This window comes from Scyliorhinus torazame, chromosome 14 (assembly GCF_047496885.1).
Source record: "Scyliorhinus torazame isolate Kashiwa2021f chromosome 14, sScyTor2.1, whole genome shotgun sequence".
NCBI lineage: Eukaryota > Metazoa > Chordata > Chondrichthyes > Carcharhiniformes > Scyliorhinidae > Scyliorhinus > Scyliorhinus torazame.
In genome coordinates this window covers 135,799,195-135,817,530 of record NC_092720.1, presented here as the reverse complement: position 1 = coordinate 135,817,530, position 18,336 = coordinate 135,799,195, and the positions used below count along the sequence as shown (strand labels likewise).

Genomic DNA, 18,336 nt, shown 5'->3' with positions numbered 1-18,336 from the left:
ATATCTTCCAGTTGGCCCCTAGGTTGCCGGCGATGCGGAGCGGCGGCGGCGGGCAGATGTTGTCCATGTTGCAGGATGACGGAATGCTGGCGGAAGGCAGATCACTTGCAGGTAGGTCTAGGAAGTGCTAATATCCCTCAACTCCTGGTATCATGTTGTGTTGGGCGCTCTGGATCCGTGGAACACATACAGGTCACCAACACTTGAAATAGTGCAACACTATTTTATTGAGTCATTAACTGTTTAACATACTCTCACTGTGGGTTAACACAATATTAGCTTTAACTAAAGACCTTTGCCTGTCCTAACCAGTCGATGCACTCAGCACATGGTGACTGTCTGTGTTGCAGGCTGTGAGCTCTGTCCTACTAGGAAGCTGCAGCTCGAATGAGCGGGAACTCTGATGCCCCCTGTCTTTATAGTGCGTGTGCTCTAACTGGTGATTGGCTGCAGTGTTGTGTGTGTTGATTGGTCCCACTGTGTGTCCATCAGTGTGTGTCTGCAACATGATATACTGGTGTATATTATGACAGGTCTGTGCAGACTCGATGGGCCAAATGGCCTCCTTCTGCACTGTATGTTCTACGTTCAGCTAGCCTGCTTTAAAACCCCTTGAATGCCCTGTTAACCCCTGCTGAATCTCCGACCAAGTTCCTGTCTCTGTCCTTCACTTTCCCAATCTCCCTGGCTGCCTCCGTCTTTCTGAGCTGCTGTGCAAGCATTCTGCTGGCCTTCTCTCCATACTCGTATATCGCCCCCCTCGCCTTCCTCACCTGCTCCACTGCCTTCCCTGTAGTTAGGAAGCAAAACTTAGCCTGTAGCCTCCGTCGTTCCCTTAAAAGCCCTGCCTCAGGGGTCTCCGCATACCTCATGTCGACCTGAAGTATTTCCCCTATCAGTCGATCAGTCTCTGCTCTGTCTACCTTCTCCCTGTGGGTCCGTATCAAAATCAGCTCCCCTCTGAACACCGCCTTCAGCGCCTCCCAGACCATTGCTGCCGAGACTTCCCCCGTGTCATTAACTCCCAGATAGTTCTGGATGCATTTCCTCACCCGCCCACACACCTCCTCATCCGCTAACAGTCCGACATCCAATCTCCAATGCGGGCGCTACTCTACACTCCTTGCTCACCTGTAAGTCCACCCAGTACGGGGCATAACTGTGATCGCTGAGTAATCAGTGTCCACTACCCCAGTCAGTAAAGCCCTGTTCAAGATGAAAAAGTCGATCCGAGGGTACACTTTATGTACATGTGAGTAGAAAGAGAACTCCTTCACTCTTGGCCATCCAAACCTCCATGGGTCCACTCCCCCCACCCACCCCCCACCCCCCTCCCCCATCTGCTCCATAAACCCCTTTAGCTCCTTTGCCATTGCTGGCACCCTGCCTGTCCTTGAACTCAACCGGTCTAGCCCTGGGTCAATGATTGTGTTGAAGTTCTCCCCCCCCCCCCCCCCCCCCCCCAACCCCATGACCAGCTTATGCAAGTCCAGGTCCAGGATCTTCCCCAACATCCTCCTTATAAACTCCACATCATCCCAGTTTGGCACGTAAACGTTCACGAGTACCACCAGCAGCCCTTCCAGCTTCCCACTAACCATGATGTACCGACCTCCCACATCCTCAACTATTCTTCTCGCCTTGAATGACACTCGCTTATTAATCAGGATTCGGACCACTCTAGTCTGAAGAGTCCAGCCCCGAATGAAATACCTGCCCGACCCATCCCTTCCTAGTCTAGTCTGATTGATTACCCTAAGATGCGTCTCCTGTAACATTGCCACGTCCGCCTTCAATCCCCTCAAATGCACGAACACACGTGCTCTCTTAACTGGCCCACTTAGCCCTCTAATGTTCCACGTGATCAGCCTGGTCGGGGGGCTTCTCACCCCCTCCCTCTGCCAATCAGCCATCACCTTTCTTAGGCCAGTCTCCAGCTCGCACCCGCAGGCACGCCCCCAGGCAGTCTCCGCCCCTGACGTCCCTCCGCAACAATCCCTCCCCCGTCAGCAGAACAATACCCCCCGCTGCCCCCCCCCCCCCCCCCAAATAACAGCACAGTAAAAACAGCCCCCTTCCACAAGCATAACATCTGCTCATCCCCCACTGCGCTTCCGTGAGCCAGCCCGCCCAGCTAGCTTGGCCCATGGTGCCAAACATTTTCCCACCTATTGTTGCCCCCCACTCCCCCGCTCGGGAACACACATTCAAGAGAAAACATTCCCAGCCCAGTTAACCAAAAGAAACAAAAAGAAAAGAAAAACCCCACATCGAAAATTCACACCTCCATCCCCACCAGTACAAATGCAAACTTTAACTTACAGAAATACGCAGTGACTCCAGGATCGATACAGAAGGCATTACAAATATAGTGCAAAAACAAAAGTATGTTTAACGTGAACGCTGCAGCAAAGTTCAAACACCTCAGTTCCCTGCCAGCCTTTTCCTTCTGGCGAAGTCCATCGCTTCCTCGGGCGACTCAAAATAGAAGTGTTGCTCCTCATAGGTGACACAAAGACGGGCCGGATACAGCAGTCCAAACTTCACCTTCTTCTTGGCAGAATCCCACTCTTCTCCTGGCTACGTCCGTGCTCAGGTCTTGGTAAATGCGGAGGATGCTGTTCTCCCATTTACAGCTCCATGTCTGCCTAGCACACCATAAAATACGCTCTTTATCCAGGTACCTGTGCAATCTCACCACCATCGCCCTCGGGGGTGGGGGTGGAGGGTTGTCACCTACACGCAGCTTTTTCGCTGGTGTTCTGTGCGCCCTGTCCACCTCCAAGGGTCGGGTGAACGTCCCATCCCCCATTAGCTTCTCGAGCATACCCGCTATATATGCCCTTGCATCCGCTCCTTCGGACCCCTCCGGGAGACCAACGATCCTCAAGTTCTGCCGGCGGGACCTATTGTCTAGATCCTCCACCTTCTCCTGGAGCCTTTTCTGCTGGTCTCTCAGCATCCCCATCACCACCTCCATTGCTGTTTGGTGTTCCTCATGCTCGGTCAGTGCCTTCTCCACTTTTTGGATTGCGCGATCTTGAGCATCCAATCTCTGTTCCAGCCGAGCAATCGATTCCCTACTTGTGTCCTAGCATTCCTGTTTCTGCTTGGCGAAGCTCTCGTGGATAAACTTCATCAACTGCTCCGTCGACCGCTGGGTCGTCGAGCCAGGACTCCGGTCATCCTCCATGCTTTTTCCTGCTGCAGTTTCAGCCCAGGCCTTCTCTGTTTGCCTATTTCTTCCTTTGCGAGCACTCCTGGCCCGCTTACGGTCGCGTCCACTTTCAATTTTCCAAGTAAAATCCGAGAAAAAATTGGGGAAAGGTCCAAAGGTCCGACCCGAGTGGGAGCCACCAAATGTGCGACCTACTCCTTCATGGCCGCCACCGGAAGCCCCACTGAGCTATTCCAGGTGTGGTTTGTGATCCACTCGGTCTTTGACCGATGATACACAATGGAGCCCTGTCCAGCTGAAGTAATGCAGAACAGGACTGGTTTGGTAGATGGTATTTGGTAATATCAGCATTCTGTTTAAAAAAAGAAAGAGATGATGCAGCAATATTGATCAAGGAGTCAATAGCTGCAATGAGGAGGGATGATATCCTAGCAGGCTCTTCAGTTGAGGCCATATGGTTGGAACTTAAACACAATAAGGGGACAATCACATTACTGGGAGTGTACTATAGGCCCCCTAACAGTCAGGATCAGATAGTAGAGCAGATTTGTAGGCAATTCTCGGAGAAGTGTAAAAACAATAGGGTAATAATACTAGGGGATTTGAACTTCCCCAGTATTAATTGGGATAAGGAAAGTGTGAAAAGTTTGAAGGTGGTGGAATACTGCACCCAGGGCAGCTATTTGAGTCAGCACACAGACAGTCCTACAAGAGAGGGGATGGAACTTGACTTAATTTAAGGGAATGAAGATGTAAGTGTCTATGGGAGAGCATTTTGGTGATAGTGATTTAAAATAGTTATGGAAAAGGTCAATTACGGACTTGAGGTAAAAGGTTCTGAATTGCAGGGGAAGGTCGATTTTAATATGATATGACAGAATCTGGCCAAAGCGGACTGGGAGCAGTTTCTTGGAGGAAAATCCACATCAGAACAGCGAGGGTGATTCAAAAGGGAAATAGAGACAGTACAATGCCAACATGTTCCCGTAAAGGTAAAGGGTGGGGCCAAAATTTACAGAGAATCCTGGATCTCAACAGATATACAGGATTGGATAAGGAAAATAAGAAAGTCTTCAGGGGCCTCAAAACAGTGGATGCCCTAGGAGTATAGAAAGAGCAGGGAGGTACTTAAAAAATTAGGAGAGCAAGGAGGGGGCATTGAAAGATATTGGCAGGCAAAATATTGAAAATCCCAAGGTGTTTTATAAGTATATTAAGGGCAAGAGGGTAACCAGGGAAAGGGTAGGCCCATTAGGGCCACGTGGCAAACTGTGTGTGGAGCCGAATGATATCGGTGAGATATTAAATGAGTATCTTACATCTGTGTTCACTATGGAGAAGGACAACGTAGGTATAGAAAGCAGGTAGGGGGACTGTGATATAATTGAACTGATTAGCATTGAGAGGGAGGTGGCGTTAGGGTTTTAGCGGGATTAAATCCCCAGGCCCATGTCCTAGACTGCTGAGTGAGGCAAGAGAGGTCTTATGTGAATTTTCAAAACTCCTCTCTGGCTGCAGGCGAGGTGCAGAGGACTGGAGAAGGACAGCTAGTGTGATACCATTATTCAAATAGGGAAATAAATAGGGAAAACCAGGTATTTACAGGCCAGTGAGTCTAACATCAGTGGTAGGGAAATTGGAAAAAGTTCTGAGTGACAGAACTAATCTCCACTTGAAAAGGCGAGGATTAATCAATGATAGTCAGCTGGCATTGTCAAGGGGAGATCATGTCTAACAAATTTGATTGAATTGTTCAAGGTGACATGGTGTGTAGATGATGGCAGTGCAGTAAGGTGTGTATGATGTGGAAATGCCGGCGTTGGACTGCGGTAAGCACAGTAAGAAGTCTTGCAACACCAGGTTAAAGTCCAACAGGTTTGTTTCAAATCACTAGCTTTCAGAGCACTGCTCCTTCCTCAGGTGAATGAGGAGGTATGTTCCAGAAACATATAGATAGACAAAGTCTAAGATGCAAGACAATGCTTTGAATGTGAGCATTTGCAGGTAATTAAGTCTTTACAGATCCAGAGATAGGGATAACCCCAGGTTAAAGAGGTGCGAATTGTCTCAAGCCAGGACAGTTGGTAGGATTTTGCAAGCTCAGGCCAGATGGTGGGGGATGAATGTAATGCGACATGAATCCAAGGTCCTAGTTGAGACCGTACTCATGTATGCAGAACTTGGCTATAAGTTTCTGCTCGGCGATTCTGCGTTGTCGTGCAACCTGAAGGCCGCCTTGGAGAACGCTTACCCGGAGATCAGAGGCTGAATGCCCTTGATTGAAGTGTTCCCCGACTGGAAGGCAACATTCCTGCCTGGCGATTGTCGCGCAATGTCCATTCATCCATTGTCGCAGCGTCTGCATGGTCTCACCAATGTACCACGCTTCGGGACATCCTTTCCTGCAGCGTATGAGGTAGAGAATGCTGGCCGAGTCGCACGAGTATGCACCGCGGTACCTGGTGGGTGGTGTTCTCACGTGTAATGGTGGTACCCATGTCAATGATCTGGCACGTCTTGCAGAGATTGCAATGGCAGGGTTGTGTGGTGTTGAGGTTGATGTTCTGAAGGCTGGGTAGTTTGCTGCAAACAATGGTTTGTTTGAGGTTGCGCGATTGTTTGAAGGTCTTGCATCTTTGACTATATATATGTTTCTGGAACATACCTCTTCATTCACCGGAGGAAGGAGCAGTGCTCCGAAAGCTAGTGATTTGAAACAAACCTGTTGGACTTTAACCTGGTGTTGTAAGACTTCTTGTTGTAAGGTGTGTTGATGAGGACTTCAGTAAGACTTTTGACAAGGTCCCACAAAGGAGACTGATCAAAAAGGTAAGAGTCCATGGGATCCAATACAATTTGGCAAATTAGATCCAGAATTGGCTTAGTGGCAAGAGGCAGAGGGTGATGGCCAAAGATAGAAGCAACGTACTGCAGATGCTGGAATCTAAAACAAAAACAATATACTGGACAATCTCAGCACATCTGACAGCATCTCTGGAGACAGAAGGGAGCTAACATTGAGTCTAGATTACTCTGTCAAAGATGGATTGGAAAATAAAGGTTCTGAATTGGGGGGAAGACCAATTTTAATATGGCCAAAATAAAGGTTCTGAATTGGGGGAAGACCAATTTTAATATGGCCAAAGTGGACTGGGAGCAGTGTTGGTCGAAGGTTGTTTTATGTGACTGGAAGCCTGTGTCCAGTGATGTACCATTGGGATGGGCGATGGTTCGCTTGCTGTTTGTAGTGTACATTAATGATCTAAATGGGAATGTGGGGATGAGGTATGACCAATAAGTTCGCAATTACACAATAATTGATGGTGTGGCAAATAGCGAGGAGGAAAGTTTTAAATTACAGCCTGATATAGACGGATTGGTCAGATGGGCAGAACATTGGCAAATAGAATGTAACACTGAAAAGTGTGAGGTGATACATTTTGGCAGGACTAACAATGCAAAGTAATACACAATGGTAGGATATTAGGAAGTACAAAGGACCAGAGGGAGCTTGGCATGCATGCCCAAAGGTCCCGGAAGGCAGAAGGTAGATAAGGCGGCTAAAATGGCATGTAGGATACTTGCCTTTATTAGCCGAGGCATTGAACATAAAATCAGGGAGGTTATGATGGAGCTGCATAAAACTCTCATTAGGCCATTGATGGAGTACTGTGTGCAATCCTGATCGCCACACTACTGGAAGGGTGTGATTGCATTTGACAAGCAGAGGAGATTCGCCAGGATGTTGACTGGGCTGGAGCGTTTCAGCTATAGAGGCTGGATAGGCAGAGGTTGTTCTTAAAGCAGTGAAGGCAGAGGGTAGACCTGATTGAGGTATACAAAATTATGAAGGACATAGATGGGATAGGTGGGAAGAAACTTTTCCCCTCAGGAAAAGGGTCAATAACCAGGAGATATAGTTTTACAGTAATTGGCAGGAAATTTAGAGGGGATTTGAGGAAAACCCTTTTCACCCAGAGGGTGGTGGGAATATGGAACTCACGGCCTGAAATGGTGTTAAGAGGCTGGAACACTCAACATTCAAGCCACATTTAGATGAGTGCTTGAAATGCCGTAGTATGCAAGGCTACGGACCAAGTACTGAAAAATGGGATTAGAATAGATAGGTGTTTGGTGGCTAGTGCAGACACGATGGGCCGAAGGGCCTCTTTCTGGGCTGTAAAATTCTATGACTCTATTAACTAAGCTGATAAATTTCACAACACTTCTGTTCTGTTGATGAAATGATGCGTGCTTCCGGGTTGCTGGATTGTTGCCTGTGGGCAGACAGCCTTGGCATAAGTTTCCATTTCCCACATCAATGAGCGAAGTGCAGTTGGAATGGACGACAAACCCATTCCATGACCAACCCCAGGTTTATCCATGCATTGCATAGGCTATCTTAATGAAATCTAAAAGCTCTAACTTTCCTGTTACAAGTACAGTACTCAACCGCCTAACAGTGCTACAAATGGCAGGTGTCAGTTTCTGTAGTTACACCATATCACGATTGATTCTGTACAATGAGAGACATCCTTTCTATCGATCCAGCCAACCTTAACTGGCTGTCAATTCTGGACATTTATACAATGTCTGTCAAGTTCTAGTGTTTCTGCAGGATGGAGTCTAATAAGCACATCTCCCACATGGTGTGAACTACAGTGCCCAATGTTACATTTTGACAGACACAGCATACGCTCATGTCAAATTTGTGGCATCACCTCTTGAGTTTGGCAGGATTCCGCTTCAAGTCTGATTTAAGACCTCTAACACCATACTCACCTGTGACCATTGTCAAGTAGGTCCAGTCTCAGACAACACTATCTTTCTCTTGTAGCTTGTGGGGAGAATGGGCAAAGACAATGAAGATGGATAAATGAAGTGCAAGAGCAGACATCACATTGCGAGGAAGGCAAACTCCAGAATGGAATCAAGTGTGCACATGGTGAAAGCAATATCAGCAGTAAGGGTGTCTTTACATAGAATTACACAGCCCAGAAGCAGGCAATTTGGCTGCATTGGTCCATGCCTAGCTTTCATATTAGCAGTAGCCTCACCTGAATCGAAGCACCTCTTCTCACCCTTTCCCACATCTTTCTATTCCATTCTTACTCATTTATGCATCAAACTCCCCGAACTATTATTACTATATGTTTTATCCTCTATATGGCAGTGAGTTCCACATTCCAACCACTCAGTGTGCAAAGGAATTTCTCCTAAATTATTTAGTTTACATTTATGCCCCTTGTTCTGGACTCGTAGTAAGTCAAGCCCATGGCTTCCCCAGTTTGGTGAGTTCAGCATCGGCAGGTACCAACTTGATGGCTGGGAGTGCTCTCCAGATCGGTGAAGGCCTACAGACAGTGGAGCAATACAATACCCCAAAACCTGATGGTGGTGTATAGGATTTAGATCTACAAAAAGGAAGCATATTGAAGTTTTTTTTCAAATGATACAATGAAAAGCAACGGAGTACAAGTCCCCACCAGTGAACACACTCCTGTTTAAAATGACCAATTGTATAGATACTAGCAAAAAAAGCAATAACCATTTGCATCAAAGTCAATTTTGTAGTTGCTAGTTATAACGCCACAAAGGTTTCTTGTACTTCAGGCAGAAATAGCTGTGCTTACTCGCCTGACAGTCTTATTGCATGATTACTATATGCTGCAGTACAAAACATTGGCTACTGGTACACCCCAATAAATCATACACTTGCCATTGTGTATATAGTTGTCGAATCACATTTGCATGTGCCCACTAGAAACTGTAGGGTTTCTACAAGGAAAGGTTTGAAAAATTGGGGCTTAATTTTATTAGAATAACGCTGATTAGCTGTACCAAAAAGGTTTAAAATTATGAAAGGGGGAGATGAGACACAGAGAAAAATATTTTTTCCTGTAATTGATCCCAAAACCAGAGGGGATGCAGATAAAAGATCATGGAATCAGAATTTCCAGTGCAGAAGGCCATTCAGAAATCAAGCCTGCACCGGCCCTTGGAAAGAGTACTAAGCCCATACCTTCACCCTTCACAATAACCCAGTAACCCCACCAAAACCTTTTCAACACTAAGGAGCAATTTATCATGGCCAATCCACCTAACCTGCATATCTTTGGACTGTGAGATGAAACCGGGGCACCCGGAGGAAACCCACGCAGACATGGGGAGAACGTGCAGACTCTGCACTGACAGTGACCCAAGCCGGGAATCGATCCTGGGACCCTGGAAGCGACAGTGATAACCACTGTGCTACCGTGCCACCCCTATCATGTGCAAGAGATTTAGGAAAAAGGCTGTGCCATTCACCTCCAGGAAAAATAATAAAGGCCGAAACTCTGACAACATTCCAGACTAGACTGGATGGATGAATGAATCGATATAGGACTAGGCTGGACAAACAGCAACAGTGACTAATTGGACGAAACAGCCTGTTTCCATATTGCAACTTCTATGTTATGAGGATAGGTTGGAGAGGTTGTTCTGCTTGAAGAGAAGAAGGCTAAGAGGAGATTTGATAGAGATGGTCAAAGTCATTAGAGGGCTGAACAGAGTTGATAGGGAGAAACTGTTCCCTCTCGTAAAAGGATCAAGAGCGAGAGGACACAGATTTAAAGTGATTTGTAAAAGAAGTAAATATGATGCGAGAAAAAAAACGTTTTTAGTTTTTGTCTGGAATGCGCTGCCTGGAAGTGTGGTGGAGGCAGGATCAATCGAGGCATTCAAGAAGGTTTGAGATGATTACCTGAAAAGAAACAATGTGCAGGGGTACGAGGAAAAGGCAGAGGACTGGCACAAAGTCATGATGCTAGTTTGGAGAGCTGGTGGAGACATGATGGGCCAATGACCTCCTTCTGTGCCAGAACAGTTCTGTGATGTTTAACACCAAAGTGGCAGATCGCTCACCTATCTGATGAATGGAGTAGTAGCTGTCCTTCTTGTCAAGGAAAGCATTCAATATGTTGTAATATTCATCCCTTTGCTGTTGCCCGTTTACCCACCTCCAGTCTGCAAAGAGGAGGAGGAAGAAATGAATTAGAAATTAGGTAGCATGAATTATACTGAAAATTGCGGGAAACAGCTTCTGAATGAACAAGAAAACTGGTATGTGGTAAATTGCCAGGAGTAGGTGGGGAAAATCTGGAAGATAGCAAGCCATCACATGACTGATCAAGACAACGTTGCATTTTAAGACCCCAAACACAACAACATTATTCCCATTCACTCAGTGGGTTGACAGGGACACAAAGTAGTAATAAAACCATTTATCTTACTCTATTCATAACTCCTACCCAGACCACCACATGGTCTGAACATAGCTAATCAGAGACCCAAACCCTTGGGATCAGTTCTCAGAACTCACCTCGACCCAAATGTCTGCAGATAAGAGCCTGGGCGAAGATCATTTGTCCGCACCGCAACATACAGCCCCAACCATTATCAGAGGTGGGTCCTGTGCCTCCTGTCCACAACAAAACAATTGAGCAGATTTACACATATTTTATATCTATAACAAACAATGCACAAGAGACACACATACAATAACAAACATATTCCTTCTCCACACTATTTTGCAAACAATTCTAGCGTGCCAAATCATCTGAGGATTAATCACACCATTGACCTGCGCATCGGTATAGTGTGTTCCAATTTGTAGCCCAATGCTGTCCAGATGCACTCCAGAATGTGATTTGCTCTATTTTAGGGGCACAAAGCCATTTCAGATCTCTCTCCTGGAATGAAACCAAGCATTGTTAAAATATCTATAACTCTCACTTGTCCTTTAAAAATATATTTTTCAGCTGCTTTTTCAGTATTTTTATATACATACCCTTTGACTCTATCTTCTGTCTGGGGTACTAACCACGTCGTTCACATCACTCAAGTTCTCTGGTGACATGGTGGAATCCACTAAATCGAGTTATCAATGGTTCGACAGATGAAGATAAAAGACTAGCACCTCGTCTCTTGGTTATACCTACATGTCTTCGGTGATTTTCCCACTTATGCTTTTATCACTTGTAAGAAGCTTCAAGATATTCTCCAGCCATCGCACAAGTCTTTGAGATTCTCTGAACTTTTGACAGAATCTAGAAGGATAGTTTCCTCCTCCTGTGCCAGAAACCTCTCCTTCATGAGCTTAAGGGGGGAGGTCTCTAAATTTTTGTGAACAAGAATTATATTCCTTTATCCCAATCCTGGTTATGCTCAATGGGCCCAAATCTTACCCTTTAGGTGCTAGTCTTTCCCTCCAAGGCACGATAAGACTGGAGGTGATAAACAGATGACCTCGGAGTTGCTTCACTGAGAAATTACATATGACCTCCTGAAACACACCTGACATGAAATTTGATCCATTAATCAAGACTGAATTCCTTTTGGAAAATCATACTGAGTGAAAAACTGAATCAGCTCTTCAATCACAACTTTCAAAGTGACCGACTTCCGGTTGTGGCTATGCGGAGCTGAGCCGCACCATTCGGCAGCTCCCGCTACCACGGACTTTTGGGCTCGTTAGAAGAGCCCCAACGGAACTTTTTTTGATACCAACCCATGGGGAAGGTAAGAGGGAGGTCCCCTCCAACTTGTATGAAACGGACTCGAAGTGTAACAGCCACAAAAGTGGCATTGGAGCAACGGGAAAAACCGGGGAAAAAAGACAAATTGGCGGCGGCCAGAGACAAAGTGGAGCTGCAGGAGTTTATCAAGCACTGCTTCGAGGAGCAGCGCGAGGACATGCGTAAGGAAATGCTGGCGCCTATGCTTTCGGCAATCAAAGGACTAGGGATCACCCAGAAGGCCCACGAGGTTCTGATCCAGGAGGTACAAAAAAGAGTTGGTCAGAACGAGGACGAGATCTCGGGCCTGGTGGTGAGAGTGGAGCAGAACGAGGCGCTACACAGGAGGTGGGCGGGAAGACTCGAAGACCTGGAGAACAGGTCGAGGAGAAAGAATCTGCGGATCCTGGGTCTCCCTGAAGGAGCGGAGGGGGCCGATGCCGGGGCATACGCGAGCACGATGCTCGGGGCGATGATGGGCAAGGAGGCCCCTTCGAGGCCGCTGGAGTTGGACGGGGCACACAGGGTGCTGGCGAGGAGGCCCCGGGCAAATGAGCCGCCAAGGGCGATGGTGGTGAGGTTCCACCGGTTCACGGACAGGGAGTGGGTCCTGAAATGGGCCAAGAAGGAGCGGAGCAGTAAGTGGGACAATGCAGAGATCCGAATATATCCGGACTGGAGCACGGAGGTTGCAAAGCAGAGAGTGGGTTTCAACCGGGCCAAAGCGGTGTTGCACCGGAAAGAAGTGAAATTCGGAATGCTGCAGCCAGCGCGACTGTGGGTCACATACAAGGGCCAACACTATTACTTTGAAGCGCCTGAAGAGGCGTGGACATTTATACAAACCGCAAAGTTGGACTCTAACTGAGGGTTTGTGAGGGTGGGGGGGATATTTGAGGGGAACTGGAGGGTGAGGGAGGCGTGGACACGGGACTGGCCCAGAAAAGGAGATGGCTAGTCGGCGGGACGTGGGGAGGGGCGGGGTGAGAGGCCCTCCAATCTGGCTGATAAAGTGGAACGTGAGGGGCCTGAATGGGCCGGTGAAGAGGGCTCGAGTGTTCGCGCACTTAAAGGGACTGAAGGCAGATGTGGTCATGCTCCAAGAGACACACCTGAAGGTGGCGGACCAGGTCAGGTTAAGAAAGGGATGGGTAGGACAGATATTCCACTCGGGACTGGACGCGAAGAATAGAGGGGAGGCAATATTGGTGGGAAAACGGGTGTTATTTGAGGCCAAGACTATTGTAGTGGACAATGGAGGGCGATATGTAATGGTGAGTGGTAGGTTGCAAGGGACGCGGGTGGTGTTGGTAAACGTATACGTCCCGAACTGGGATGATGCAGGATTCATGAAGCGCATGTTGGGGCACATTCCGTGCCTGGAGATAGGAGGCCTGATAATGGGAGGGGACTTCAATACAGTGTTGGATCCAGCACTGGACCGCTCCAAATCAAGGACTGGAAAGAGGCCGGCGGCGGCCAAGGTGCTCAGGGGGTTTATGGATCAGATGGGGGGAGTGGACCCATGGCGGTTTGCAAGGCTGCAGGCCAGGGAATTTTCTTTCTTCTCCCATGTACACAAAGCCTACTCCCGGATAGATTTTTTTGTTCTGGGCAGGGTGCTCATCCCGAGGGTGGAGGGGACGAAGTATTCGGCCATAGCCGTTTCGGACCATGCCCCGCACTGGGTGGAACAGGCGCTGGGAAAGGAGAGGGACCAACGCCCGCTGTGGCGGCTGGATGTGGGACTGCTGGCGGACGAGGTGGTGTGTGGGAAGGTGAGGGGGTGTATCGAAAGGTACTTGGAGGCCAATGACAACGGGGAGTGCGGGTGGGGGTGGTATGGGAGGCGTTGAAGGTGTTATCAGGGGAGAGCTAATCTCCATTAGGGCTCATAGGGAGAAGACAGAGGGCATGGAAAGGGAGACGTTAGTGGGGGAGATTTTGAGAGTGGACAGGAGATACGCAGAGGCCCCGGAGGAAAGATTACTTGGGGAAAGACGACGGCTCCAGACGGAGTTTGACCTATTGACCACAGGGAAGGCAGAGGCACAGTGGAGGAAAGCGCAGGGGGCGATCTACGAGTATGGGGAAAAGGCTAGTCGGATGCTGGCACACCAGCTCCGTAAGAGGATGGCAGCGAGGGAAATAGGGGGAGTCAAGGATGGAAGGGGAGCCACGGTTCGGAGTGCGACGAAAATAAACGAGGTATTTAAGGCCTTCTATGAAGAGCTGTACAGATCCCAGTCCCCAGCGGGGGAAGAGGGGATGAGACGATTCCTAGACTAACTGAGATTCCCGAGGGTGGAAGAGCAGGAGGTGGCTGGCTTGGGGGCACCAATTGGGTTGGAGGAGCTGAGCAAGGGTTTGGGGAGTATGCAGGCGGGGAAGGCCCCGGGACCGGACGGGTTCCCAGTGGAGTTCTACAGGAAGTATGTAGACCTGTTGGCCCCGTTACTAGTGAGGACCTTTAACGAGGCAAGAGAGGAGGGGACCCGGCCCCCGACAATGTCGGAAGCGACAATTTCTTTGATCTTAAAGCAGGACAAGGACCCACTGCAATGTGGATCGTACAGGCCGATCTCGCTCCTCAATGTGGATGCAAAGTTGCTGGCAAAAGTGCTGGCCACGAGGATTGAGGACTGTGTCCCGGGGGTGATCCATGAAGACCAGACGGGATTTGTAAAGGGCAGGCAATTAAACACAAATGTGTGGCGGCTTTTAAACGTGATAACGATGCCATCGGAGGAGGGAGAGGCGGAGATAGTGGCAGCTATGGATGCGGAGAAGGCCTTTGACCGAGTCGAGTGGGAGTACCTCTGGGAGGCGCTGCGTAGGTTTGGGTTCGGAGGAGGGTTTATTAGTTGGGTTAAGCTCCTTTACAGAGCCCCGGTGGCGAGTGTAGTGACGAACCGGCGGAGGTCGGAGTACTTTCAACTGTACCGAGGGACGAGACAGGGGTGCCCCCTGTCCTCCCTGCTGTTTGCATTGGCGATCGAACCATTGGCCATGTCACTGAGGGAATCTAATAAATGGAGGGGGGTGGTCCGAGGGGGAGAAGAGCATCGGGTGTCGCTATATGCGGATGACCTGTTGCTGTACGTGGCGGACCCAATGGAGGGGACGGTGGAGGTCATGCAGATTCTTAGGGAATTTGGGGAGTTTTTGGGCTATAAGCTCAATGTAGGGAAGAGTGAGCTCTTCGTATTACAGGCAGGGGACCAGGAAAGAGGGATAGGGGACCTACCACTGAGGAGGGCGGAGGGGAGCTTTCGGTATCTGGGGATCCAGATAGCCAGGAGTTGGAGGGCCCTACATAAACTGAACCTGACGAGATTGGTGGAGCAAATGGAGGGGGACTTCAAAAGATGGGACATGTTACCGCTCTCGCTGGCGGGTAGAGTGCAGTCGGTCAAAATGGTGGTCCTCCTGAGGTTTCTGTTTGTGTTTCAGTGCCTCCCCATCGTGATCACCAAGGCCTTTTTTAAGAGAGTAGGTAGGAGTATTATGGGGTTTGTGTGGGCGAATAAGACCCCGAGGGTAAGGAGAGGGTTCCTGGAACGCAGTAGGGACCGAGGAGGGTTGGCGCTGCCAAATCTAGGGAGCTACTACTGGCAGCAAATGTGGCGATGATCCGCAAGTGGGTTATGGAGGGAGAGGGGACGGCATGGAAGAGGATGGCGAAGGCGGCCTGTAAAGGAACGAGCCTGGGGGCGCTGGTGACGGCACGCTGCCGCTCTCGCCGACAAAGTATACCACGAGCCCGGTGGTGGCGGCAACGTTAAGGATCTGGGGCCAGTGGAGACGGCACCGGGGCGCAATGGGAGCATCGGTATGGTCCCCGATCAGAGGTAACTACCGGTTTGTTCCGGGGAAGATGGACGGGGGGTTCCAGAGCTGGCATCGGGCGGGGATTAGAAGAATGGGGGACCTGTTCATTGATGGGACGTTTGCGAGCTTAGGGGCACTGGAGGAGAAGTTTGAGTTACCCCCGGGAAATGCCTTTAGATATATGCAGGTGAGGGCTTTTGTGAGGAGACAGGTGAGGGAATTCCCGTTGCTCCCGGCACAAGAAATTCAAGACAGGGTGATCTCGGGTGCATGGGTCGGGGAGGGCAAGGTGTCGGCAATACACCAGGAGATGAAAGAAGAGGGGGAAGCGCTGGTAGAAGAGTTGAAAGGTAAATGGGAGGAGGAGCTGGGGGAGGAGATCGAGGAAGGTCTGTGGGCTGATGCCCTGGGTAGGGTTAATTCCTCCTCCTCGTGTGCCAGGCTCAGCCTGATACAATTTAAGGTGGTTCACAGAGCTCACTTGACGGGGCGAGGTTGAGCAGGTTCTTTGGGGTGGAGGAGAGATGTGGAAGGTGCTTAGGGAGCCCAGCGAACCACGTCCATACGTTTTGGTCATGCCCGGCACTGGAGGGGTTCTGGAGAGGAGTGGCGGGAGCAATATCTCAGGTGGTGAAAGTCGGGGTCAAGCCAAGCTGGGGGCTAGCAATATTCGGAGTAGTGGACGAACCGGGAGTGCAGGAGGCGAAAGAGGCCGGTATTCTGGCCTTTGCGTCCCTAGTAGCCCGGCGAAGGACCTTGCTAATGTAGAAGGTGGCGAAGCCCCCCAGCGTGGAGGCCTGGATAAACGATATGGCTGGGTTCATAAAGTTGGAGAGAATTAAGTTCGCCTTGAGAGGGTCTGCGCAGGGGTTCTACAGGCGGTGGCAACCGTTCCTAGACTATCTCGCGGAGCGTTAGAGGAAGGTCGGTCAGCAGCAGCAGCAACCTGGGGGGGGGGGGGGGGGGAAGCTGCCTGCGGAGGTGGATGAGCAAGAGATAACATGAAGAGTCGGGGAAACTGGCACGTACGGGAGAGAGCCAGTGCACAAAGCTAAGTAAATATACTATTTTGCCATGTATATATCTTGCTCCGCGCGATTTCTCATTTCTTTTTTTTGTTACGGGGGGGGGGGGGGGGGGGGGGGGGGGGGTGATTGTTTGTAAGGAAGAAAAATTGTGTTAAAAACTTTAATAAATATGTTTTTTTTTTAAACTTTCAAACTGATCTTTTTCAATGGTACTGCCTTTGGAAATCAAGTGGACAAATCCATAATGATCAAGAGATATTCATGATCCAATTTGACAGGAGTCTAATACAGTCCACAAGAACCATACTAAATGATTCACCAAATGCAGATATTGATATTAATGGGAATGGCTTGATTAAAGGTTGTCATTTTCCAACTATCTGACATGTGTGACATGTCTTACAAAAGTTAACAACATTCAGTTTCTGCTGACAAAAATGCACCAATCCGCCATTATCTTCTGAATAGCCAAATGACATGTGACCAGAATCTCAGGATGTAATGATGCACTTTCACAGACTTCATTAGAAACACAAACGGTATTTATCAATAAGAGAAACTGTACAGCAGTAGAGCAGCCAGCATGGCTGCCCTTAGCCCCCACATATCTCCTGCCTAAAAGAGGAGTCCTCCTCCTGGGATGATTGCACACAAAGTCCCAATTGGTCATCCAAGTCATGTGACCCTTACTCTGCTATGTTGCCCTTAAAGGGACAATCACCACAATCCTCCTCCTTTAACTCCTTTAAACAATCTTCAATAATTAAATTACTCTGGGGGCTGTTTAGCACAGGGCTAAATCACTGGCTTTGAAAGCAGACCAAGGCAGGCCAGCTGCATGGTTCAATTCCCGTAACAGCCTCCCTGAACAGGCACCAGAATGTGGTGACTAGGGGCTTTTCACAGTAACTTCATTTGAAGCCGACTTGTGACAATAAGCGATTTTCATTTCATTTCATTTCAATCCTAAATTTCTAACTAAACATTATTTATACATGAGTTGGACAATTATAAATCGAGTCTGAGGGGCTTTTCTGTTTCTTGTCGAACAGCATAATGCTGTTGTCTGAAATACTCCCCAGGATCATTAACAGGAACAGCAATAATAGGTACCACTTCTTACACAGGAAGTTCTTTACTACTTGCTTCCACGGAGACATCAGCCATGTCTACAACGGGCCGATCAGGTACTTCGGTGCTTAGGGGTTCAAAAACATTTCTTGATGGCAACACTGATTGCTGGAGTGTCTCTCTACTCCTCAAATGGCCCATATGTTTATGAATGATCCATCCCTCCATGGCCAGTTGGTATAATGGTGGCACAGTGGTTAGCATGGTGGCACCGTGGTTAGCACAGTGGTTAGCACTGCTGCCTCACACTCCAGGGACTTCAACTCCAGCCTCGGGTGACTGTCAGTGTGGAGTTTGCACTTTCTCCCTGTGTCTGCATGGGTTTCCTCTGTGTGCTCTGGATTCCTCCCACAGTCCAAAGATGTGCAGGTTAGGTCGATTGGCCATGATCAATCGCCCCTTAGTGTCCAAAAGGTTAGGTTAGGTTGGGTTACTGGGTTAAGGGGATAGAGTGGGGGTCTGACCCTAGATACCTAGGTGGGGTTCCCTTTCAGAGGGTCAGTGCAGACTCGATGGGCCGAATGGCCTCCTTCTGCACTGTAGTGATTCTGTGATTCTATAACAGGGGTCCGGTGACAATAATTCCAGGGAACTAACTTGATCCACCACC

General features: G+C 48.8%; 1 protein-coding gene across 2 annotated transcripts in view; it reads right to left on the bottom strand.

Annotated features, from left to right (window-relative positions):
* The window catches only part of atg4b (autophagy related 4B, cysteine peptidase), a 151,109-nt gene that overhangs the window by 60,613 nt on the left and 72,160 nt on the right, over positions 1-18,336 (bottom strand). For both annotated transcript variants that reach the window (XM_072474933.1, XM_072474934.1), the window contains exons 4-5: positions 10,542-10,640; positions 10,085-10,186 (exon numbers count right to left, since the gene is read on the bottom strand). In XM_072474933.1, the coding sequence (XP_072331034.1) occupies positions 10,085-10,186; positions 10,542-10,640 (201 nt within the window). The remainder of the gene's footprint in view (positions 1-10,084; positions 10,187-10,541; positions 10,641-18,336) is intronic.